General features: G+C 37.9%; 1 protein-coding gene across 2 annotated transcripts; it reads right to left on the bottom strand.

Annotated features, from left to right (window-relative positions):
- Positions 1-1680: 1680 nt before the first annotated feature.
- On the bottom strand, positions 1681-19043 carry MOB1A (MOB kinase activator 1A). 2 transcript variants are annotated; one of them, XM_033125001.1, is made up of 6 exons: positions 18793-19043; positions 15105-15271; positions 11246-11339; positions 9347-9480; positions 5421-5584; positions 1681-4300 (listed from the first exon to the last, which is right to left on the bottom strand). In XM_033125001.1, exons 1-6 carry the CDS (start codon positions 18804-18806, stop codon positions 4223-4225), a joined length of 651 nt encoding a protein of 216 aa, XP_032980892.1. In that variant the 5' UTR covers positions 18807-19043; the 3' UTR covers positions 1681-4222. The 2 variants fall into 2 exon arrangements, with proteins under 2 accessions (XP_032980892.1, XP_032980893.1); XM_033125002.1 differs by having other exon boundaries at positions 15105-15268.
- Between the last annotated feature and the right edge of the window lie 6502 nt (positions 19044-25545).

Below are 25545 nucleotides of genomic sequence, written 5' to 3'. Positions count from 1 at the left end.
ACTCATTTATAAAGTTTCAAATAGCTTTCAAATTTAGTCATTTAGACACGCATATAAACTTAACATTTTTATGATCAATTTTAATTAAGTCTACTGAAATATAACTGTCCAAAAAATCCAAAACAGATTGTAGTTTACCCATAGTTTATACACAATGAGTGTTAATCCGTACTATTTATTAAGTTTTTAACTTTACTCAAAAAAGGTCAAAACATCTCTAGCACTGCTATTTTGAATAGACCTAACTAAAATTGCGAGTAGGTATCTATAATTTGGACCTCTAAAAATAACTATTTTTCCCATAATAATGAAAAATGGCTGTCTGGGTGAGTTGTCTTTCAAATATGCTGAGTACTCAATTCAAGTTCAGAAAATTAAGGAGTCCAGTCTCTCTTCTTCCCTTTTCTCAATCTCACTGCCAGGAAATGTACAAGAAGTCAAGAGCTTGTTTAGCATGGTAGGAAGGAGACGACTTATATTTTGTCTGGGGTGTTTTAGCTACTGTAATCGGCAGTTGCTGTTCCTTGGGGGTGGGGGTCCTGGTATTATAAGGTATTTAGTTCATTTAAGAACTTCCCTTTCTTTTAAGATTTAGGAAAATGTTTTAGTTACTAAATCATATGCAAAAACAACTTTCCACAGAAGCTGCAAGAATCTGAAGTTTCACAAGTACGTGTGCTGAGACACTTTAATCAGTCATTTTTCTTTCAATATATTTTATTCTGATGAAATTACAAAAGTAGATACAAAATACTTTTTTTTTAAAGTACAGTTAACTGACTTAGAAAAATAGATAAAGCCCCTAAAGGTTTAAAAATACAACATAAATTTTCATGTAAAGAACATTTAAGAATATTTTCGATGATAACCAAAACACTTATGCAAGCTATTTTTTGATGTAGACCATAGAATGTTGTGCTATAATAAATCTATAGCACACTAGCAATCCATTTGGATTTACAGAGTATGTTTGGAACAGAATGTGATGAGAAAACCCAAGTGAATTTCAATGCAGTTGCTTCAATAAAATTACTACTATCGCATGGAATATCTTCAAAGCCTTTAACAGACTGAAATATCACAAAAACACAGGAAGACTGAGGGACAACTATTTTCCCTTTGTCAGAATTCAAAAACAGTAAAAATCAAATCCACTTACTGAACAGATATGAGGAGGAAATGTTCCTGTTGAAGGTGGTTTGGTGTCCCAGCCGGCATTTTTCAGGCCAGAGTTCTACAGGCAGGAGAGCCTCCTATATAACCAGGCAGAGGTTAACACCAGCGCCACGACTGGGGCTGCCTGGACACAAATTTCTAGGACTTACACTCTGGGCCCGATTTGTTTACGCTTATGAGGTAATAATGTTAAGTTCAGAAGCTCCACTCCTTGTGTAACCTCACTGCTCTGAGAAAAGCACAACAGTGATTAGAAAGTTCAAATCACCACCAGGATTGCTCCTCTTGTCTCACACTAAGAAAACTTTCCTTTTGTTGTTATCAGAGTTATGATGAATACAGATTTGCATTTCTTGAGCAGGCAGCTACATGAGCTAGGGCTCTACAAGTCTAAAATGAAAGGAAATACTTTGTTAGCTGGCAGCCCTCTAAAATCCCGTTATTCAGTCTGGAGAAGGATACATTTGGCTGTCAATACAAAAACTGTAGTACAAGGAGTTTCAATATTCAAACAAAAATTTGCATCTCATTGTCCAAAAGTTTTTTTAAAGGCCTGGAAATAAAAGCACCAAAGGATTAACTGCGTAATTTACAAAGTACTCTCCACCCCATGACTATTGTGTGAGGAGCAGCGAATCAGACAGACACTGAGAGATTACTTATGATTGGGAGGGGGCAGGGGAGCGAGTGTTGTGAACAGGGAGACCCCTGGGCACAGGGAGCTAAATCAAAAGTGAGAGGAGTCAAAGACAGACTGATTTCTTCCAAGTCTTATCAAAGGTTGGCTCTCCAGCCAAGTCAGGGAAGTGTCATCCTCTCCCCTTCCTCCAATTCCGTCTTCAACTCCGTATCATTGGAGGTAAACAAATAATGTTAACACTAATGTTTAGATGCATTGTTGGTTAAGCCAGATTAGCTTGGGAACCTGGTAATGTTTCAATTTTTTTTTGTTAAAAAGAGGACATTCTGACTTTCAAATTACCAACAATTTTATGTTTTATTAATAAGAGGCCTTTACTACTATTCTAACATGACCATCTTTGGTTCGTTTTAGGGCTGAGTTATAAAGAGAGGGAGGATTTCTATCACTGAAAATAAATGGGAAAAAGTGAGAATCCTTTTGTTGAGAATATCTGAAATACTAGAAATGATGATGAGGGTATAACCGTAGTTAAATCTAATTTCATTCTTTGCAGACTTAATTAAAGCCAACAATGTTTAAAGTCAAGAGGCAGTTAACACTCTAGATGGCATTTAGAAACTTGCTTTCTTGTTTGTAAATGATCAATATAAACATACAAACCACCTGACATAAGTTTGAATAAACTTAAACTGTGGATTGTGGAATTTCCCATAGAAGGCTTTTCTCTTTTTTTCATAGTTGATTATTCCACTCTTTAATTCCTGAAACAATGAGGTATGGTTTCTGCCTAAATCAAATAAAATGTTGTTTCCGTTAAAATTCTGTATGTTTAAGAATTTATTGAAATTGTTATAAAAATGAAGTTTCTAAGCAATTCTTTTCTTTATACTCTAGTGGAATAATAAAAATAAATATCAAAAAAACCCTGTCAAAACTAACCTTTGTCAAAGCCATCAAGGAAGTTGGTGAGTACTTTGCAAAAGACACAGCTCTGCGACAGAATGCTGACAAAGTGGCGCCAATATTGCAAGTCTTCAGTATACTTGTGGTCAATACATTTTTAAACTGTCAGAAACCTAATGAAAATCAGATCTCTTCTTCACAAATGAGAAAGATTCTTTTAATCCCAATAGAAACAGAATAATTTCAAGTTTTGATACAAAAACAATTATAACAGGATGAAGCCCCAATGGGGGCTCAACAGACTTTTTTTTTTTTTACTTATTCTTCCCATTTTTGTCTCCTTTAAACACACACACACACACACACACACACACACACACACACACAAATAGGTAACACACCAAACTTTTAGCTGTGTATAAAATGTGTACACCTTTCAAGGTTTTTTTTTTTAATTACGGTTTTCCTGAAGTTTTATCCTTATTGGGATAAAGTTTGTGCATTTCTACACTACTCTTAACTAAGTCTCAAGTCACAATAAAAACATATAGGAGTGATTTTTTTTAAAAAAGGAAACTCAAAACAAAATAATCAAGTAATCTGAATACTTTGTTCCATTCTCTCATCTGGAATTTCAAGGCCTCTGAAAGACAACGTGAATGAAGATAGTGGTTTTGAGACCTAAATTTGTCATTAATTTTTGCAAGTTTTCTTTTTCTCAGCCTGAAGCTGCGTATTAAAATTAATCTGAATGAAGTATTTCAAAATAAAAATCTACAAGACCATCTTAGATGCCTTAAAAAATTATTTCTGATACACACTCCTAAACATTTAGGTTCATATATGAATAAAATCCCAAATAAAGATTAAAAAATAAAGTAATTTTTGAAATAACTTTGGTTACTGTCACACATCATATGATGATTTAAATTGCAATCGTGGATTTTGAAAAAATATACATACATGTATTTTCTATAAAAACACTAGTGTACAACTTCAAACTAAAAGCTTATCCAAAGTGACACAAATATTCTAAATCTTAAGGAAACTTAAAAATATCCCTTCTATTTGTAAAATAAAAGCAGAATAAAACTGATCTGATTGTGTTATGAGGAAATTTGTTGTGGAAACTTATTAATAAATTATTGATGGAAATTCTTAATATCCATTATACTGTAACCTGAAAAAGACTAAATCTTCAATAAAAGAATAGTAAGTAAACTGATAAACTACAGGTTAATAATCACATAAATCAAGTGTGATTCTGTGACAATAACAGGAGTGGTCACATAGTGCCTCAGATTTGGCTGTGTCCTGCATTTCTCACTCTGAAGATAACTAGGCCAACCAACCTTCGGGACAGTTTTTATCAGTAGACTCAAACAATTGGTGTCTTTTTATCCTGTTAAAGTTTATATCACTAGTTTATAACAGATAGCAACGAGATAGCTCTATAGCATTAGATGAAGCAAGAGGATAACTGTGTTCTAGAAGAAACATTTATCTGTCCTTCGATCCAAGCTTCTCAATTAATTCCTGAAGAGGTGCCAACTCACGCCTATCAATCAGATTAAACTCCTAAAAAGAGAAAAAATAAAATTTAAAAATAGATCTTAAATTAAAACTCTGTCAATACCATTCAGAGAAGGGACTCAACCCTAGTTTTCTGAAATCTGAAAGAATGATGAAATGATCTCTGTGAACATTTTAAAATGTGATTTTTTTTACTCCCCTTTTTAAAATATAAGGAACTTACTAAATAAGCAATTGTATATATTACCATAATGCTCACTGTGTAAAACATTAAAATCAAAACTGTATGTTTGCATTTACATAGAAATTATTTGAAAACTATACACTGAACCTTTGATAGTGGCCACCTCTGAGCAGTGAATCTTTTCCTTTCATATATCTGTATCTATATCTATATTGTATATATATTTCTATGCCCTGCAACAATCTCAGAAGGAAGACAGAGAAGAGTACAATACATTCTCCTTTGTGTGATACATAGAATTCTAATACACAATACTTACTACAAAGCTACTGGTTTTTCCACCAAAAAATAGTATCTAGACACATTTGTATTTTGCTAATTATATATCCCTAAAGTGAGGCTAAAGAAATCCCAATTCTTTGATTTCTTTTGCAATGTGACTTATTTTGATTTTTAAAAGTTCCAATTCCAACTTAAGGCCCATAAGGCAATGGGCCACATTTCTGAAAGGGGTGACCCTTTATTAAGTTTCTAGCTACTGATTTCATAAGATTTGGCCTGAGGTGGGACTTCTGGAAACTCAATCCATGATAGCAGCTAACAGGTTCTTCTAAAAGTTTCTCTTCCAGGCATAAACATCTCATGAAACAAGCCAACTGCAAGTGTTTTTCATAGCATCCCTTCATGCAGCAGTAGCAATGGAACTGAAGGGTATGGACAAGCTTTCTTGGGGTTTCAGTGCTCCTTGTCGTATCCTAACCAGAGATCTGGGCAGCCAGAGGCAGAAAGCCCAAAATGGGGGGTGATGCTTTCTATGCTGCTACACACGTCGGTAAGATAAACAATGCAGAAAAGAGAACCCTGCTTATACTTAGCTCTACATATATAAATAAGATTCTATAAGTTGCTCTTTATTAAATAAAGTTACCAAGTCAAATGTATCCAATTCAAAGGACACAGAAGTCAACAGGTTCAACTTACCTGAACAAAGAAAATAAAGTGCTTAAAGGAGGTGTTGAGGTGGGCCTCCTCTTGCAGCTGCATCACAGAATCAAAGTGCTGGTGATAAATATGGGCATAAACCCTGAACAGACGCTTTAGAATGGTCTTTGCCACAGACATAAAGTTTTTGGGAAATGGGACACCTATAATCAAATATACATATATATCCATTAGTCTTTTATCTAATTGAACAGCAACAAGTTTAGACACAGCCACGAGCAACTCCAACACAGAAACACACACATTCACAAATAAATACAAGCCGATATTTTCATGTATTTTTTCAAAGAAAAGGGAAAACAGAATCCCAAACCTAAGTATATGAGGTTATGTTCACATACCACACTTTTTCTAACTGCCTTAAAATAGCAGGCACAGGTATCAAAAGTTATGTAAGCTGCTACTGAATCAAAGTTAAAATAAACATAATTTTAGTTGTTTAATAATGAAGAGTTTCTTCTTAAGCTTAACTGCAACAAGAATAAGCATTTTGACTATAAATAGAAAATTTTTACTCTTTGTTATTTGTAACTCTAAAATTTTTTTTTACATACTCAGCCAGGACTGGAAACTCTCCTAAGCAAAAGAAAAAAAAAAAAAACAGAGCACACTCTGAGACATCATAATCTACTATTCACAAATAAAAAGTATTTTATCTTCTGAATTACTCCAAAAAGCTAGTTTTCTTTCTTAAACGAGAAGTCCCCAACTTTTTAATTTTTTAAAAGTGCTATTTTCATTTTCTTGTTCCTGAAAAAAGGAGGAAAGGCAGCTCCTTATATCAAAGAAAATAAACACTTCCTTAGAAAAAGTATTAGGAACAGGTTTGGTAATCTCTCCAAACAGTGCAGGTGGGGATGTGACTGGTTACATTGCTGAGAATTTTGGTTGACAAGACCAAAGTCTCTTAGAAGGCAGGGATAGGAAAAAGACAAGACAAATGGCACTGAGTATAGTAAATAAACACAGAAGAAGGCATCTGCTAACCTAGATTAGTTGGCCTTAAACGTCTGTTCCAGAACATTACTCTAGAAACTTTCTTTAATCTTTCAGAGGATAAAGGCTAAAAACCCTTTCTCCTTCTCTGTGTTTTATTTCTCAATCAGTCCTCAATAGCTTGAACTTTAGTATATTTTGCTCTTAGAAGCTGATTTTTTGTGGGGGTTACCCCACCCCCAGTCTGGGGTGACAACCTGCCCTTTCAAACATTTATTCTGAAACTTATGGGCATTTTTTTCTGAACTGGGATTTTGTTTTTCTGTATTATAAATGGGTTCTAAGTCAAATTCCTTTTCTCTCAGAATTTACAAATGGGCATCTTGCTAATGAAAGGAACAGTAATAATTTGGAAATATTAGTTAAAATGAATAATGAAGTTTCACCGAATATGAATAAATAACCGGCATAAGTAGATGTGGATAATAATTAGGTAGAAAAGAATTTCAGAACATTAGGATAAATTATTGTAGAATGGGAAGCTGAAAAGAGAATAAAGTCAAAAATATTCTTTATCCTCCATGAGGAAAACGTGAATAAAGCAATCTAATTTGTTTTCATCTAAGCACTTTCCAAGCTCAATTGAACAGAAACAGTCACGCGTAGTCAACATACAATAATGAATCAGTGAGAAAGGAAATAAAAGGTTTAATAGAACGGAAAACCTAACCAACAGCAAACAGACCAAGTGTAACGACATGATGTAAATTTTTCTCCCGAAAGAGCCTCTGATTAGACTGCAAAAAAAGAACTCTGCTATGGTCTGAATGTTTGTGTCCTCCCACAGCAAAATCCTTATGTTGAAGTCCTAACCTCCTGGGTGATAACATTAGTAGGTGGAGCCTTTGGGAGGTGAATTGGTCGCGAGGGCAGAACCCTCGTGAATGAAATTAGTGCCCTTATGAAAGATGCCCCAGAGAGATTGCCCCTCCTCTATGTGAGGACTAGGTGAGAAGTCGGCAGTCTGCAGTCTGGAAATGGACCTTCACCAGAACCTAACCATGCTGGCGCCCTGATCTTGGACTTTCAGCCTTCAGAAGTGTGAGAAATAAATTTCCGTTGTTTATATGCCATACAGCCTCTGACATTTTTGTTATAGCGGCGCGAACAGACAAGACAGAATCCCACAATATGCTCTTCGTAAGACACCCTTAAACTGCAAATGACAAGGACTAATGTCATCCATGAATACCAATGCCAAAATCTTAATCCAAGTATTAGCAAATAAAAAATACTCTTCCAGGAGAACATTAAAAAAGTAATGGAAAAAACCTTATGCTCATCAACAACAGATACAGGAAAAGTATCTGGCAAAATTCTACAACCATACCTGACCTAAAAAAATTCACACACCTCTCACCATAAGCAAGATTCCTGCTTAATGCTGAAGTACTAGAAGCACTCACATACACAGGGTGCCAAAACAATGTAGAGACATTTTAAGAAAGGAAAAACTATATTAAAATTATAATACTCAATATATACTGATAACAAAAGATGAATACAAGTCATGTGTATACATTTTTTGGCACCCCCGGTATAAGGAAGCAAGAAAAGGATGTTTGCTGTCATCACTATTAGTCAGCACTGCTCTAAAAATACCAGTCAGTGCAATTAGGTAAGAGTTACACAAGAAGTATACATATCACAAGGAAGAGGCAAAATTATTATCTCAGTATGATGTAACTGTATTCTTAAAAAACTCAAGAAAATCAACAGAAACAATCCAAGTCTGATGGTCAATTATAAAATTTATATAAAAATCAACATCTTTATACTAAACAATAACCAGTTAGAAACCAGATATCAATAAAAAAACATTAAATGCCTAGAAATAAACTTAAGAAACTTGAAGGATTAGAATAAAATAAACTACAGAATTTTACAAGAGGAATAATAAGAGACATGAATAAATGAAGAAATATACCTTGTTCTTAGAAAGACAGTATTGTCAAGAGAACAAGAAACCCTATGGTTAATCTAAAAATTGAATGAAATCATAATCAAAATCTCACAAAGATTTTTTTTTTTTACCTTAACAAAATGATTCTAAGTTCTTTGGAAGAACAAATATCCCAGAATAACCGTGAATATTCTGAAAAAGAAGAGCAAGGAAGAGAGACTAGCCCTACAAGACGCTCAAAGATGTATGGCCATGGTTAATTAAAACAGTGGGGAATTTCTACAGGAACAGATAAAGGGATTAAAAGACTCCAACATATGTAGCACTGTGATAATCGGGAGAAAAGGCACATGTATTTGACAAATAGCACTGGACAAACTGACTAGCATTTATAATAGGAAAAAAAAATGAAGGGAACATTAAGAGAAAAAAAAAATTCCTGACAGAAGATTTAAATGTGAAAACAAAACTAAAGAAGTACTAAAATGAAAATATGGACAAATATTTTTATAATACTGAAGGAGGGAACACCTTTCTAATCACTGATTAAATTCTAGACATCATTAAAGAAAAGATTAATAGGACAAAATAAGAAAAGTTATATATAGTAAAAATACTTCATGAACACAAGACAAAAGGCAACCTGGAAAAAAATACATACAACATGTATGACAGAGAGCTAATATCCTTAACATACAAAGAAATGGACAAAGGATATAAACAGAAAACACAATGATTAATAAACCACAAAATGTTCAATCTCATCAATATTTTTAAAATGTACCTTAAAACAAATGTATCTACCCAAATTATGATTTAAAAAATGGTTACTACCAATATTGGTGAAGAAACATAGGCAGACACAAATATGTCTGAAGGGAGTATACATTTATAATATTTTTGGAGAGAAATTTGGCAATCTGTTACATTTTCTTAAAGTAACAGAGCTTTAAAAAGAACACATTTATTATTTAAAAAGAAAAACAGTTCTACAACCTTAACTCACCAATCTTAGAAGGAAAAAGAGTTTCATCATCAAGTTGATCCTGAACCCAAGTCATCAAATAGTCAATGTATTTTGGTGCAGAACATTTGATTGGCTTTTTAATATTAGTACCATCTGCCCAATGATATTCATATCTGAAGAGAGAAAGGTTTTACTGATCAAGTTATCAAAAACATCAACAAATGTGCAACTTATAATCAAAGTAGGTTCACATTTTGTTAACAGAAGTTATGCGTATCTTTAGTAAATTACCTAAACATATACTGAAGATTATTGAGTTTCCTATAGAATGATTCTGAAATGTGATGGTTATAACTGGAGGAAAGGAAGAGGAAAGGAAGACGATGTGGCAGCTGGCAGTGCCAGAATGGATGTTTTCTAACATAGCCCTGGGAAAAATAAAGGAACTGCATTCCTGTCTGTTAGGCAAAAGCTGCAGAGGACTGGGGAAGGAGCTGATGGATCAACACATTCTGAGTTCCTTGGCCATCAAGTTATCACCAAGAGAGTTACGATTATAAAACCCTGTTTCGTGAAAAGGGTGTTAAAGACACACCCTTAGTTAGGCATGCATTTTCCCCTCCTCACCTTTGCTGAGTTAGAACGATTAACAAAACTTATACAAACTTCACTGTGTAAAGCATTTAAGCCATAGATAACTTTAATTTTCCTACTTATTTTACTTAAATTTCTTTTAAGAAAGTTTGAGAAATGAAACTTAAAACAACACAAAATAAAAACATCTCTCCTGAAATACTACAATAAAAATAGGACTCCAAACTCGTTAGGGACCTATTTACCCTTTATACCTGTAGCCAACTTCAAATTCAGAATAGACAATTTTTCCCAAGAGGTAAATATCTTGATACCATCTATTATCACACAAAATCAGTCATCTACTATAGGAAAAAGATTAGATGGAAACACACTGAAACATTAATCCCATCACACTTTGCCAACATTAAGGATGACAAAGAGTTCCACCTCTTTCTCAAATATTTCTTGAAATTTGTTATAAAAAAATTTTCTAGCATCTTTAAGCCAGATAACTGAAGCAGCACTATTTGGAAGTAATTAACACAAAATCAGCACAAGAAAAAAATAATCAAATACTAAAGAAGCAACTAAAAACTCTTTCAAGAAATTGATTTAAAAACCAGAAACAGCAGCTGTGCTCCTAACCCCAAGGTCGCTGGTTCGATTCCCATATGGGCCAGTGAGCTGCGCCCTCTACAGCTAAGATTGTGAACAACAGCTCTCCCTGGAGCTGGGCTGCCGTGAGCACCCAGACGTTGGTGTAAATTACGGCAGGCTGCCATGACTGTGTGCTGCCGTAAGCGGCCCGCAGCCGGCCGAGAGCTGCCGTGAGCCGCTGAGCGGCTGGCCAACGACTGTAGACCGACTGCCTCAGCCGGGGGGTGGGGCCACAAGGCTCATCATACCAGCATGGGCCAGGGAGCTGTGTCCTACACAACTAGACTGAGAAACAACAGCTTGAACCGGAGTAGGGGGTTGGGGGAAGAAGGGGAAAAAAAAGAATTACACAAATAGCAGTTAAAAAAATAAAACAGAAACAGAACCATACTGTAATAAAATTGAAAAACAAAACATAACTTTTGCAACGCAAGGTAAACCTATCTAAATTTTTTTCCTTTTACTTCTACAATTGAACACTCACACTTACTGTAATGCAATTACAAAATCAAACCCTAAGTACCAAATGCCAAAGTATTTAATAATAACTAAAAGCTCATAAGTATTCAAGACTTCATAAAATTTGACGGTTTTTACACAAGCAGTCAGATAAGAAAAACAAAAAGTCTTTATTTAATTTCTATCGATTAGTGATCAGCTTTATTTAGTAATTCAAATACCTATATACTAGGCAGTAACAAATACCTTGGACCTGCAGACATGACTGGACAGCTTGCTTCAGTGCAGAATTCTGTAATAGTTCCGTATAACATGTTGATCTGGTTGAAGAAATCCACAGCTGGAAAGATAAAAGCAGAATTGTATTAAAATGTCTGTGTAAGCACAACAAAACATCAGACCTCTCAGTTGAAGGATAAATAGATAATGCAAATCCTTGGGAGATTTAACAATCCAGAGAGATACTGTAAATTCTTTTCTCTTTGTAAGTTCTCATACCCAAGTGAAGTTAACTTTCAAATATACTAAGCTTTTAACCAGTATATAACAGCAGAAAAATAAAAATTAGACACTTCTAACTTAATGGTGCCTACTACATCGTTAGAGAATGATTCCATCCAGGGAATGAAAAAAATCCATAGCTTCTTATCAATCTGGACCAAACAATACCATCTCTGTTACAAGAGTTATAGAATATATTGTGAGGGGGGCAGTAGATCAGCTATTAATAGGCATTTAAAAAATCTAATTCACCATAAAAAATTGAGGCCTAATGAATACTAAGGATATAAAAAAGCCACGGGATGATGTTCATTGCCCTGGAGTCTCCAGCTAACAGAAGGGACACAATTATAAGAGATGAATCACACAACATATGAGAAGATAGTATCCAAAGGCCAAAATAAGTGTGACAGTTCAGAGAAAAGGCAACATATTGATGAGTTGAGGGTGTCAGGGAGTACTTCCTAAAGGAGCTTCAGCTAGAAGAAAATAGAAGAGGAAGGGGATCAGAGAGACATACACTCTTGTGCAAAGAGAACGACATAAGCCTTAAAACCACACAAGTTTTCAAAAATGTTTTAGTTCCCTGTCTAAAAAGGAGTACCTAAAAATCCACTAAGACTTCTTCAAGTTTCTTAAAATGAGATTAAAAAGTTCCACTTGTCAAAAGGAATTTTGTACAAAACTCCCTTTAGTAAACCTTTCTCTTAGTCATGTTTCTAAGAAAGTAATACTAAGCACTCAATATTCATTCAAAACAAAGAGTATGCCCAGATGGTGTGCCAGCTTATTGGTCTAAAGCAGCTCTTCTCCAAATGTGGTCCAGGGATTCCCTTTCAGGGGAGGAATCTGTGAGGTTGGAACTATTTTAATTGTTCTTTTCACTCTCATTCTCTCAGGAGGCACAGTGGAGTTGTCCAGAGGCTCCACCACAACAGACTGAATACAGAAGCAGACATGAGAATCCAGCTGCTTCCGATCAAGTCAGACATTAAGATTTACAAACATATAAAAACAATGCCATACTTCTAAGATTTATTTTGGAAAATACTCATTTTCATTAAAAAAAAAAAGTTAACAGGTAATGGGTATATTATTGCAATTTTTAGATGAATTAAAAAATAAGTAGTATTTGAGTAAGTTTTCCGAACACCTAAAACTTACACCTTTAAGAGCTGCCTTTTTTCTTTTAACCAATTAAATAATATTCTTTCAAAAAAAAATCAGTAGTATTTAAAATTTCTCAGCTTTAATTTCTAACACAGTAAGTATCACTAGACATAACCTAAATACCGCCTTTTCCCGAAAGACCTAGCCGGACAACCAACTCTAATACATCTTTTTGAGCAAAAATTAATATAAGACCCAGTATTATATTATTTATATTATAATATATAATATAAATAATATAATATAATACCCGGTCTTATAGTAAAATAAGACCGGGTATTATATTATATTATGTTATATATTATATTATATTATATTACATTATATTATATTACATTATATTAATGATGTTATGTTTTATGTTATGTTATGTTATGTTATACCCAATCTTATAGTAAAATAAGACTGGGTCTTACATTAATTTTTGCTCCAAAAGACGCATTAGAGCTGATTGTCCAGCTAAGTCTTCCTTTGGGGGAAACACAGTAATTAAAAGCTCTTTGGGGTTCTCAATAAATTTTAAGAGAATAAAGGGATTCTGAGACCAAAAGGATTGAAAACAGTTGATCTAGGGCAATAAGTCTCAAAGAAAAATCTAAGGCTGAAGAAGGCCAACAGATGCCTTCAGAATAAAAGATGATAATTTGAGTAAGGTTTGAAAAAAGGGTCTTTTTTGAATATATATACTTCACATATCAAAATATATAGAAATGTGCTGTGAAAAAAATCTGAATTCCAACCACTCCAAATCCTCCCTTTGTCTCCTGCCCCCTGTTTCCTTATCCTGTCTTACACAAAAAATAACATCTTACATAGTTCTACACCTTTTTTTTTAATCTCAGCAATATGCACAATGGCTTTTTAGTGAGCTGAGAAAAACAAAATTTTTTTTATTGTGTCTACTAGAAAATTTTAAATTACATTTGTAGCTTACACATTATATTTCTATCAGACAGTGCTGATGAAGGCAACAATTATCAACAGCTGATTAATACCACATAAAAAGACAACTAGACACTATGGGAGTATCTACACTGTTGGAAGTATATACCACCACCTATGAAGTAGTCTTATAAACAAAATCAAATCTGACTGATCCAAGTTCTAAATCTGTGCTAGCATGGTAGCCATTGGCCACATAGCATGGCTACTTATATTAAAATGAAATTAAATTTAAAATTCAGTTCTGCAGTCACATTAGCCACATTTCCAGTGCTAAATGGCCAATGCAGATATGGAACATTGCATCGTCAGACAGCGTTCTACTGGACAGTGCTGCTCCAGATCTAACATTTACGGGAAATAAAAGGAGGAAAAGAACATCATAATGGATGCCTTGGGGATACGATCAACAAAACACACTGTGGAGAACAAATGAACTGATTTCTTCAAGAACAACAAAACAGCAAGGAAAAAAAAGACTATAATAAGGGGAAACCTAGGAATTAGAGATTTAAGAAACATATGTACAGGCTTTCTGGATCCTAATTTAAACCAACCATACATTAAAAAAAAAATTTTATAGGACTATCAGGGGAAATGTGAACACTGATTGGATATTTGATAACAAAGGAATGACGGTATTGTAATTATCTTTAAAAGGGGAGCTATCTTTTAGAGATGCTGAAATAGTTATAGATAAAATAATATGTCTGGGATTCATTTCTAAAGAATTAGGGTGAGATACATAGAAGAATCATGAATTGGCCATGAATTGATCATTACTGGAGCTGGATAATGGATACCTGGGAATTCACTGTACAAGTTTCTCTACTTCTGTATGTTTGAAAATTTCCATTAAAAAGTTTTAAATATTCTGGAACATCTGAAATTCTTAATAGAGTTAAACCTTATCGCCCAGAACTGATCTCATCTCAGAAATGATATCATTCAAATCTCTAGCTTCAGCATATCCTTCCATGTCACGCCTTTGTCTTCTTGAACTCGAGTGACTTTCAGCTCCTGGGTCCTTCCTTTTTCTCCCAATCTCTCAATTTCCTGTGATTATTCCTAACTCACAACAATCAAGTGACAGGTGATCCAAACTGCAATTGACTTTTCTGTGTACACAGGCAGATGAGAGCTGCTGGGAGTGGGAACACAACTATGCAGATGGATTCCCTGCAAAGTCATGGTTCACCACAGATAGAATCTTTGCATTTATCAATCTTTTATTTGACCCTACTCAGCTCCATTCTCCCTAGAAATTACCCCAAAGCACTCCTCATTTCTCCTCAGGTCTCTCTACTCAACCACAAAAGCTACAACCAACCAAGTACTCTGAAGAGAACTACAGTTTTAGATGTACATGTTCCTTTATAGATACTCTACTGTATTACAACCATTATACCTGTAAAATAAAATTCATTAAAAAGAAAGATTTTAGGAAAATCCTCCTATAAACCAGCAAAGTTGAATGTTATGAAAAACTTACTGTTAACAGCAATCCACTCATTGAGATCCTCTCCCTCTGGCAACATCACAGCTTGTCTCAGATTCCCACTTCCTAGAGTTGCCTCTGCATGTTTTAAGAGTTCATACTGATGAGACCCTTCAGGGATATTCTTCTTTGGTTTGAATGTTTTAGAAGAGCGGCTGCTGCTATTAGGTTAAAAGAAAAAAGTGTATCAATTTTTAGGACTAGAAGCAGAATGGCATAATTTTAGGCATTAAACTGCTCTGCAAAATAAAGTAAAAAATACTGCCTGGAAAGTGACAGAATTAGTGGTGGTGGTGGTGGTGGTGGTGGCGGGATCACAATGAAAGAATGCTTTAAATTTCTTTCCTCACAAAGAAACAGGATTAGCAGCACAATTTCACAAAGAAGGCAATTTAACTATGTCTCATGCAACAGTCTGGTGTAATAGAAAGGGCACTTTAACCAAAAGAAGAAAAAACCTGGATTCTAGTCCTTGATCTGCCACTACCTCTGTGACTGCTTGAGAAACTTAAATTTCCTTTTGGCCTCAATTTCCACCTGCAAAAAATGGTGCTGGGAGGGAGGCAGCCTTACGGTTCACATAGCTCAAAACTCCAATTTCTATATTAAAATATTTGGGATGCCACAAAGCAAACCACAGCGGAAGTAACACATTTTGAAGGTTTCAGCAGGAAAAATAAATGAAACAACTAGTTACTGAGGGAAAAAAAAACAAGTTTGTATTCCTATCTCACACTATCCATAAGGAAGGTCTTCCTAACATGACACAAAACCCAGAAACCTTAAAAAAAAAAATGGATTTCAAATCATAACAATTAAAATTTCAGTAAGAGCAAGAAGACAGAGTAAAAAAAAAATACTAGCAACACATATTACAAAGAATAAACTGGATAACAATGGGCTGAATAATAAAAATATAATCTGTTAAGAAAAAGGTAAGGAACCCTTTAGGAAAACAGGTTAAGGAGATGAACAAGCAATTAAGAAGGAAAAATAACATTGAGCAACGAACATCTGAAAGGCTGTTTAATTAAAGTAAGATTTATTTTTCCTTAATCTGAGTGTCAAAAATTAAAACCACCTAATTAAATGTGTTATAGAGAAATTCGTACTTTAATACACTATTGGTGAAAGTGTTAGGTGTTTGGGGGAGGGCAATATGGCAGTATATGTTAACACTGAAATGCTCCTCAATCTGTCCCTTCCACTTCTAGGTATCTTAAGATATAAACAAGGATGCGTTTTTCAAGATTGCTTTTAATGGTAAAAAACCTGGAAACAATCCTAAGGTTTATTAGAAGAATGAATAAAACTATGATATGTCCATGATACATCTGTATCATAGAGTACTATATAGTAGTTAAGAACAAGATACAAGAACAAGATAGAACTACATCTATGCACATGGAAAGATCTCAAGATATGGTTAAACACAAATCCAAATGTATAGCAAGAACCCATTTTGTAAATGCATTGCAAGTGTCAGAATCGATACACCTAGGGGCGGCCAGATGGCTCAGATGGTTAGAGCGTGAGCTCTTAACTACAAGGTTGCCAGTTCGATTCCCACATTGGATGGTGAGCAATTCCCGCATGGGATGGTGGGCAGCGAGCGTCCCCTGCAACTAAGATCGAAAACAGCGACTGGACTTGAAGCTGACCTGCGCCCTCCACAACTAGACTGAAGGACAACGACTTGACTGGAAGCTGATGGGCCCTGGAGAAACACACAGTTCCCCAACATTCCCCAATAAAAATTTAAAAAAATTAAAACAAAAAAAAAGAATAGATACAGTGATTACTTCTAAGAAGGGGTAAGGGAACAAAAACTGTGGGCTTTCACTTTACCCGAGTAATTTGAATTTTAAATAAGGCTGATTAAGAAGTAAAAAGGAATAACAAAAACAGTAAAAATCAAACATGGAAAATTCTTAACATGCTAAATACCTACATTTAATAGGGAAGTACTAAATTAGAAGGAATGACCCTTCACAAATAGAAAGCTGTGAATGACAGGAAGCTACATATGGAAAACTAACAGAATGATGGCTTATGATTCAATATGATCTTCATCTAAATTAAGAATTTTGTGCTTCAAATGGCACTATCAAGACAGTGAAAACAAAACAAAAAAAGAAAAACCAAAAAGTAAATAAATAAAAAGACAGTGAAAACAATCCACAAAATAGGAAAATATATTTGCAAATCATAGATGTTATAAGGGACTTGTATCCAGGATAAAGAATTCTTACAACTCAAAAACAAAAAGACAAACAACCCAATTTAAAAATGATCCAAGGTTGTCAACTATAATTAAAAATAAAAATGGTCAAAAGATTTGAAGACATTACTCCAAAAAAAAATTTACAAATGGCCAATAAGCACCCAAAGCTGTTCAACCTTCTCAGTCGTTAGGGAACCGTAAATTAAAATCACAATGAGATACCATTTCACAACCATCTAGGATGATTATAATCCAAAAGACAACTAACAAATGCTAGCTAGGGTGCTGGGAAAATGAAACTCAAACAGTGTCGGTGGGATGCAAAATGGTGCAGTGATTTGAAAAAGTTTGGCAGTTCCTCAAAAGGTTAAATAAACATAGTTACCATGTAACTCAGCAATTCCACTTCTAGGTATATGGCTAATAGAAACGAACACATACATCCAATACAAAAATCTGTAGTACACAAAAGTTCATAGCATCATTATTCATAAAAGCCAAAAGTGGAAACTCAACTGTCCATCAACAAAACAAGGTTTAAAACAAACAAACAGCCTTACATTTAGGTCTAATGAGCAACCAAGCAACTGTGCGTCCACAAACAAACCACTAACTAAACATTAACTCATAAGACTTGGGGGACTGCTGTAGTAATATAGAAATTTGTAATTAAAATCTAAATCATACAGACTTTCTGACATACTTTGGAGCCTATACCCTTAAAAAATAATCAAAAGGAGGGGATAAACGATTTGGACAAAGATATTTCCAGTAGTGCTCTTTTATAATAGCGAAAGAATCCAAATTTCTCACAATAAGGAACTATGTAGATAAATTCTAGTTATGAAAAAATATGTAACTTAATAAAGTTTAATAAAAATGTCACGTATGTGGGTGATGTCCGTAACTTTTTTAAAATGGATATTTATCCAACCATACAACACATATTTAAGCAATATACTACGTAGAGGGAGCCGCTTGAGAATAAGGTGTTAGAGCAATGCTTCTCAAACTGCAGCACTCCACGTTTTCCTGGGGCGGCATTTTCCCGCTGGGTTCATTTAATACTGACGTTAATAAAGCTGGACAAACGGTGGAGTAAAAAGCTAAGTCAGCAAAGAATCGCTACTAGAAAAGACACCAGCCTAGAGAAATGGGGAGCCTGCGGTAGGGCCTGGGGCTCCGCCCCCAGATCGTCCTTCCGACCTCAGGGGCGTTCAGGCGGAAAAGTTTGGAGGCCCTACCGGCTTCGGGGCCTTTCTGCTCCCCAGCCTTCTCGCTCCACTTCCTTTGCCTCGACCGTCAGCCTCGGCCCACGTCCTGGCCTGCCCAGTGGCCCCCAGCCGGGGCAAAGCAAGCGCCGGCCACGCCGGGTCCGGCCCTCGCCTCAGACCCTGCTCTTCCCCCTTACCCGCCCTCGGCACTCAGGTCTAGACCCCTCAGCCGAGCCGCACTCACAAGAGGAAGCTCATCTTCTATCCTCAGAGGGGACGGGAGGGGCCGCTGGCCCCCGCCGCGGTCAGGATTCGGAGCCGGCGCGGAAACCGGGACGGAGCCCACAGTCCTCAGCCCGCCGACAGCAGAAGCACTGGCCTCTGCTGCTCCGAGCCGGGGTCGAGCCGGTATAAGCCGGTGCAAGATGCTGCGCCCACCTCGCCGGCCTCCCCCACCTAAGAGATCTCAAATGCGGAACCAGCATAATCTCGCGAGAGAAGGCTTCGCTCTGCCCCGCCCCTCGCCGACAGGGACTGGACGCGCCCCTTTTCACCCCGCCCTCTTTTAGAGCTCACCCAGTCATCACCTCTCCCAGTCACAGCCCTCAATCCGGGCCTTGCTTCTCCCACAGGGATGGTAGTGTTGCGGCCCTGGACGGGGTGGGGGTATGCGTGGGGGGGATGGGGGTTTGGGGGTATGTGGGGTGCGGGTTGTGAGGGGGAGTGGCTGGCCTTGTATTTGTTGCTTTTGGTTTACATTCCCTGGATAGCATGGAGCGTCTATGAATGCTGCAATTGTGAAAATGTAATTTTAAATTGACATATATTTCATATAGCATAGAGGTCACACTTTTAAAAAAATGCTCCAGTGTTGTGTTTTTTTAGTATGTTCACAGAGTTGTGCAACCATCACCACTCTTTAATTCTAGAATATTTTCATCACTCCCAAAAGAAACCAGTACCCGTTAGCAGTCATTCGCCATTCCTCCCTCCTCCCAACCCCTGGCAATAACTGGTCTACCTTTTTATGTGCATTTGCCTACTCTGGCCGTTTCCTATAAATGGAACTGTACAATATATGGTCTTTTGTGACTGGCTTCTTTCACCTAACTTGATGTTTTCAAGATTCATCCATGTTGTATTGTAGCATATACCAGTATTTCATGCCTCTTTATGGATGAGTAATATTCCATTGTTTGAATATATTATACCTTATTTTATCCATTCATCTGTTGATGGACATTCTGTTGTTTCCACTTTTTACCTGTTATGAATAATGCTGCTATGAATATTTCTGTACCGGTTGGTCATGAGGAGAAGTAGACGTTACCACCCCAAAATATGCCGTTTAGGATACTATTTTAAGCTGGTTATTTTCAAGAAATAAAAGACTCTGAGAGAACTTTAATCTTCCCCCTAATTGCCTAAAAGAATTTAGATAGAAAACCTGCTCCAAATGGGAACTATTATCATACGTAACGATAATTTAATATGAATCAAGTGTGATAGACAGGAAGGAACCTAGCAAGGCCTTTTGATCAAAGTTTTCTTTGTGTCCCATTGTTTAAAATGACCCAGGAAACATTTATTTACCAAACTTTTGCTTTTTCATCTCCATGTGAATTGTCTTCATATCATTGGAAGTCCCAACTATAATCCTCTCTTCTCCTTAGCTCAAGATGGTATATAAGCCTTAAGTGTCCATCTGTACTCTGGTCCTACATGCTTAGGGAGCCCTCATATATATACATACGTAATAAATTTGGTCATTTTCTTCTGTTACTCTGTCTCATGTTAATTCGATTATTAGTCCTGCCAAAAGAACTTAGAAAGGTAGGAGGAAAATTATTTTTTCTTCCCCCACAGTCATATGGTAACTATATGTTTAACTTTTTGAGGAACTGTCAGACTATTTTCCAAATCAGCTGCACCATTTTATATTCCCACTGGCAAATATCTGAGGGTTCTAATGTTTCCACAACCTCAATAACGTTTGCTATTTGTCTTTTTTATTACAGCCACCCTAGTGAGTGTGAAGTGGTATCTCATTGTAATTTCGATTTGCATTTCCCTGTTGGTTGATTTTGAGAATCTTTTCATGTGCTTATTGGCCATTTGAAACAAATTTATTTTTATCTCACTTTAAAGTTACCTCAGACCCTCCCAAAGAACCATCCAACAACTCAGAAAGGGGTTCTGGTACAATAACAGTCTTTATTCAGTGTCTCCATGACATCACCATCCCTTTATTCCTCAGCACCCATCATCCAGATTCTGCACCCTGCCCACCCTCCCACAAAATCTTTTCTCACCAAGATCTCCACTGTCTTAGTTTCTAAATCCAATGGGCATTTTTCAGTCATTGTCTTACTTGCCACTTAGTTTTTTCTTTTCTTTTTTTTGAAGATTTTATTGGGGAAGGGGAACAGGACTTTATTGGGGGAACGGTGTGTACTTCCAGGACTTTTTCCAAGTCAAGTTGTTGTCCTTTCAGTCTTAGTTGTGGAGGGCGCAGCTCAGCTCCAGATCCAGTTGCCATTACTAGTTGCAGAGGGCGCAGCCCACCATCCCTTGTGGGACTTGAGGAATCAAACTGGCAACCCTGTGGTTGAGAGGACACGCTCTAACCAACTGAGCCATCCGGGAGCTCAGTGGCAGCTCAGCTCAAGGTGCTGTGTTCAATCTTAGTTGCAGGGGCACTGCCCACCATCCCTTGCGGGACTCGAGGAATCAAACTGGCAACCTTGTGTTTGAGAGCCCACTGGCCCTTGTGGGAATCAAACCGGCGGCCTTCGGAGTTAGGAGCATGGAGCTTTAACCGCCTGAGCCACCGGGCCGGCCCCCACCACTTAGTTGTATCTGGTCGATCCTAACAGAGTCCTCATTTGATAACAGTGATTTTATTTTTTTAAGAACCTCTTTTGTTTTCTCCCTATGATCTGGCTTCTATATGGTGGGAGTGTGGACATATAGAAAGGGAGACCATGGCCAGATTTGTTGGTAATAGTCTGCTTTAGCTAGGTGTTTTTGGTAGCAAGTGACAAAAACCCACACTGTTCATATTTCCATCAGAACTATCTTACATTTTCTTCCCACTAGATTGTGAATTCCTTTAGTGGCAGAGATATAGATTGTTCATTTAATCTAATGCTCAGCACAGTGCTTGGTACACAGAAACTACTCATTGAATGAATGGACATGTAGACTGGAAATCCCAGTCTAATAGAGGAGATTGATACAGAAATAAGTGGTAATCCGGCGTGGCCGGATGGCTCAGTTGGTTAGATTGCAAGCTCTGAGCAACAGGGTTACCGGTTCGACTTCAGCATGGGATGGTGGGCTGGCCCCTCCCACCCCAACTAGATTGAAGATGGCGACTGGACTTGGAGCTGAGCTGTGCCCTCCACAACTAGATTGAAGGACAACTTGACTTGGAGCTGATGGGTCCTGGGGAAAACACACTGTTGCCCAACAAAGTCCTGGAAAAAACACACTGTTCCCCTTCCCCAATAAAAGAGAGAGAGAGAGAGAAAAGTGGTAATCAGTGCAGTATTACCAGTGCTGATAAGATGAAAGACAAAGTGACTCAGTGCTCTTTCTGACTTGGCCTTTAGTTTTCTGGTTTTCTAGCTTCATTGCTCAAGGCTGTGCTCCAGCCAAACAACTCCTTCCTATTTCCATAATAAACCCTGGACCTCCTTGAATCATTGCTCCTGTTCTTGAAATTCTTTCTGGCTGGAATGACCCAACATCCTCATCACACCCTGTCCTTTAAGATCCAGCCAGAAATCCTCTTTCCTTCCTCTATAGACCTTTATATCCTTCTTACAACATACAGAGGGTACCAAAAAAATGTATACACATTTTAAGAAAGGAAAAAAACTATTAACATTGTAATACTCAATATATACTGATAACAAAAGGTGAATACAAGCCACGTTTGACTTCTGCAATTACAAGAGGTGCTCAAAGTGGTTACCATCAGCATCCAGACACTTCTGATTATGGCGAACTACTGCTTGAGCAACATTGACCAAAGTGTCCACTTGTATACATTTTTTTGTCACCCCCAGTACAATCACAATTCAAGTTTTTAGAAAGTAGTATTTTCATATTAAATAGCTCTTGTGTTAGGGAGTCGGAATTTCAGGATTTATGTTCTCTTGCTTTTCTGAAAATTCCATTTTTTCTCTAGTAAACACATACTTATATTATTTTTTACTTTTTATTTTATTTTAAGAGAATCAAGATAGAATAGTGACTAAAAAGCTTATATTTTGGAGGTGATGGTCTGGGTTTGAACCCTGCCACTGCTACTTAATAACCATATGACCTTGATTATTTTTATAACCTTTTGTCTCAGTTTTCTCATCTGTAAAATGGGGGGGGCAATCTCATAGGGTTGTGAGAATTAAATGATTTAAGGTATAGAATTCACTTAGACAGTTCTTGGAACATATATACTCTAAATCAACATTTGGTATTTAATAGGAAGAAATTTTGACATGTCTTATCACCTCTATCAGATGACCAACTTTTGGAAAGTAAATCCCTATTTACTTGTATTTTACATGTGCCTCTTGTGGGCCTTATATCAGAGTAGATACTCAGCAAATATTTGCTAAATGAATGCGATTGGATTTTTGCCTAAATATTATTTTAGACCAATTTTTTAACTGATGCAATCCCTGAATTTCAGAAGTTTTGTGTAGCTTGAGTAGTTTTATCTGTTTGCCCAGAGAGTACTTTCTCATTCTAAACACAATTTCAGTACCACAGTCCGTTTGTGCTTGCTCTTGTTGGTACCAAAGTACCAAATTGTTATTGTGGGGACAGAGCCAGGAGTGCAGTTTCCAGGCTCTCAGCCTCACGTGGAAAGGTGCTGGCTCAGGTAGTAAATGGCCATCAACTGTGATTGGATGGCCATCAGCTGTGGCTAGTTGGCCGTCAGCTCTAACCAGTGAGCCATTGGCCACTAATATAACTGCTGTGGCTACGCTAGCAGAAAATGGGGGCTAGCAAGAAGATGGTGGCTGAGCCAGCAAGTGGCGGAGTGAGGGTTGCAGATCGTGTGGCTCCTGTTTCCTGTGTCTCCAACCCAGCTGGCAGCAAGACTATAGTGGTGTGACTCCCCTACCTATGGCTCCATGGGTGTTCCTTTTTGGCCTCATCATATCCTGCGTTCTTACGTGGGGAGCGGGACCAGAGACCCCGCAGGCCGTCCTGCATGACACATGGCATAGTCGGCAGGGTCTCCTGTATGACAAATGGTGCAGCGAGCAGGGCACGGTGCCTGCCAAAGCCCTCCGAAGGGCGGTAGAGCAGTTTGTGCGTATGAACACTCAATCACAGGAAGACCAGGAGGAGCAGCTGCCTGAGAGCTGGACCTCCATGGAGGGGTGGAAAGACAGGGACGGTTCCCCAACCAGCAGAGGCCGGAGAAAGCGAAGGTCGTTGCTGCCCTGTGGGCTGGGAAGTGCTTGCTGAGGCAGCCCGGATGCAGGACTTGTAGTCCCAGGAGGAAACACTTGCTGAGTCCTCCGTGGGAGCTGAGGGTGAGGTCAAGGTTGTCTCTCACCCCCAGGACAGCCCTGGCGAATGACTATGGACTATGGGGAATTGCCTTCCATCCCTAATTTAATGGACCGCTTGACTGTCTGTTTGGAACTGGCGGATGTGTAGTGGAACTGGCGGATGTTTGCTTTTGTGTCTCGACCAGACGCCGTGGAGAATATGTGAGAAAGATTGGCTGTGCCCAGGAAGACTGGCTGTGCCCAGAAAGACTGGTGGTACCCTGAGAACCCTGGCTGAGCCCAGGAAGTCTGGCTGTGCCCAGAAAGAGTGGCAGTGCCCTGAGAGGCCCTGGCTGTGTCCAGGAAGTCGGGCTGTGCCCAGAGAGAGTGGCAGTGCCCTGAGAGCCCTGGCTGAGTTCAGGAAGTCGGGCTGTGCCCAGAGAGAGTGGTGGTGCCCTGAGAGGCCCTGGCTGTGCCCGGGGAAACTGGTGGTACCCTAAGAAGCCCAGGAAGTCTGGCTATGCCCAGAAGTACTGGTGGTGCCCTGAGAAACCCTGGCTGTGCCCAGAGAGCCTGGCTGTGTCCAGGATATTGCATTCACCTCCAGGCTCCTCGCACAGGGCTCCTTGCGAAAGACGCTCGTCGTGTAGATTGTGAGGCGAGACCCTGTAGAGGTGGAGTGTGGGAACAGAGCCCCAGAGAGCAGTTTCCAGGCTCTCGGCCTCATGTGGAAAGGTGCTGGCTCAGGTAGTAAATGGCCATCAACTGTGATTGGATGGCCATCAGCTGTGGCTAGTTGGCCGTTAGCTGTAACCAGTGAGCCATTGGCCACTAATATAACTGCCATGGCTTCGCTAGCAGAAAAATGGGGGCCAGCAAGAAGATCGTGGCTGAGCTAGCAAGCGGCGGAGTGTGGATTGCAGATTGCAGAGAAGTGGATTGCTAGCAAGTGAGATTGGTTGGCAGAGAGAAGTGGTTGTGGATAATGTGGCTCCTGCCTCCTGTGTCTCCAACCCAGCCACCAGTGAGACTATAGTGATATGACTCCCCTACGTATAGCTCCATGGGTGATCCTTTTTGGCCTCACCATATCCTGCATTCTTATGTGGGGAGCGGGACCAGAGACCCCGCAGGCTGTCCTGCATGACAGTTATGATCTAATGAAACATTATCAGAAGCATACAATACAAAAATGATATATAGTAGCACCAAGTGACAGCCACATGACACCTTGGTGGAATGACGAAAGCAAGAAAAGGAAAACTGGGGGAGAATCAAATCACAGCTCAGCAAATGGTGATGCAGGATGCCCAGCACAAAAGAACTTACCCTGTACCTGTCGCTACCATATTCCCATATTCATGTTGCAGGTGATTTTATTTCATCTGAAAAATCATCTGTCACATTAAGTAATGTTATTATTTTGATTTGAAATTTTGTAGTTTTATTGGGGTTTCATTTATAACTGATTTGATAGTTGTATG

This window comes from Rhinolophus ferrumequinum, chromosome 13 (assembly GCF_004115265.2).
Source record: "Rhinolophus ferrumequinum isolate MPI-CBG mRhiFer1 chromosome 13, mRhiFer1_v1.p, whole genome shotgun sequence".
Taxonomy (NCBI): domain Eukaryota; kingdom Metazoa; phylum Chordata; class Mammalia; order Chiroptera; family Rhinolophidae; genus Rhinolophus; species Rhinolophus ferrumequinum.
Note: the sequence above shows the minus strand (reverse complement) of the source record. Positions and strands in the feature narration are given on the sequence as shown.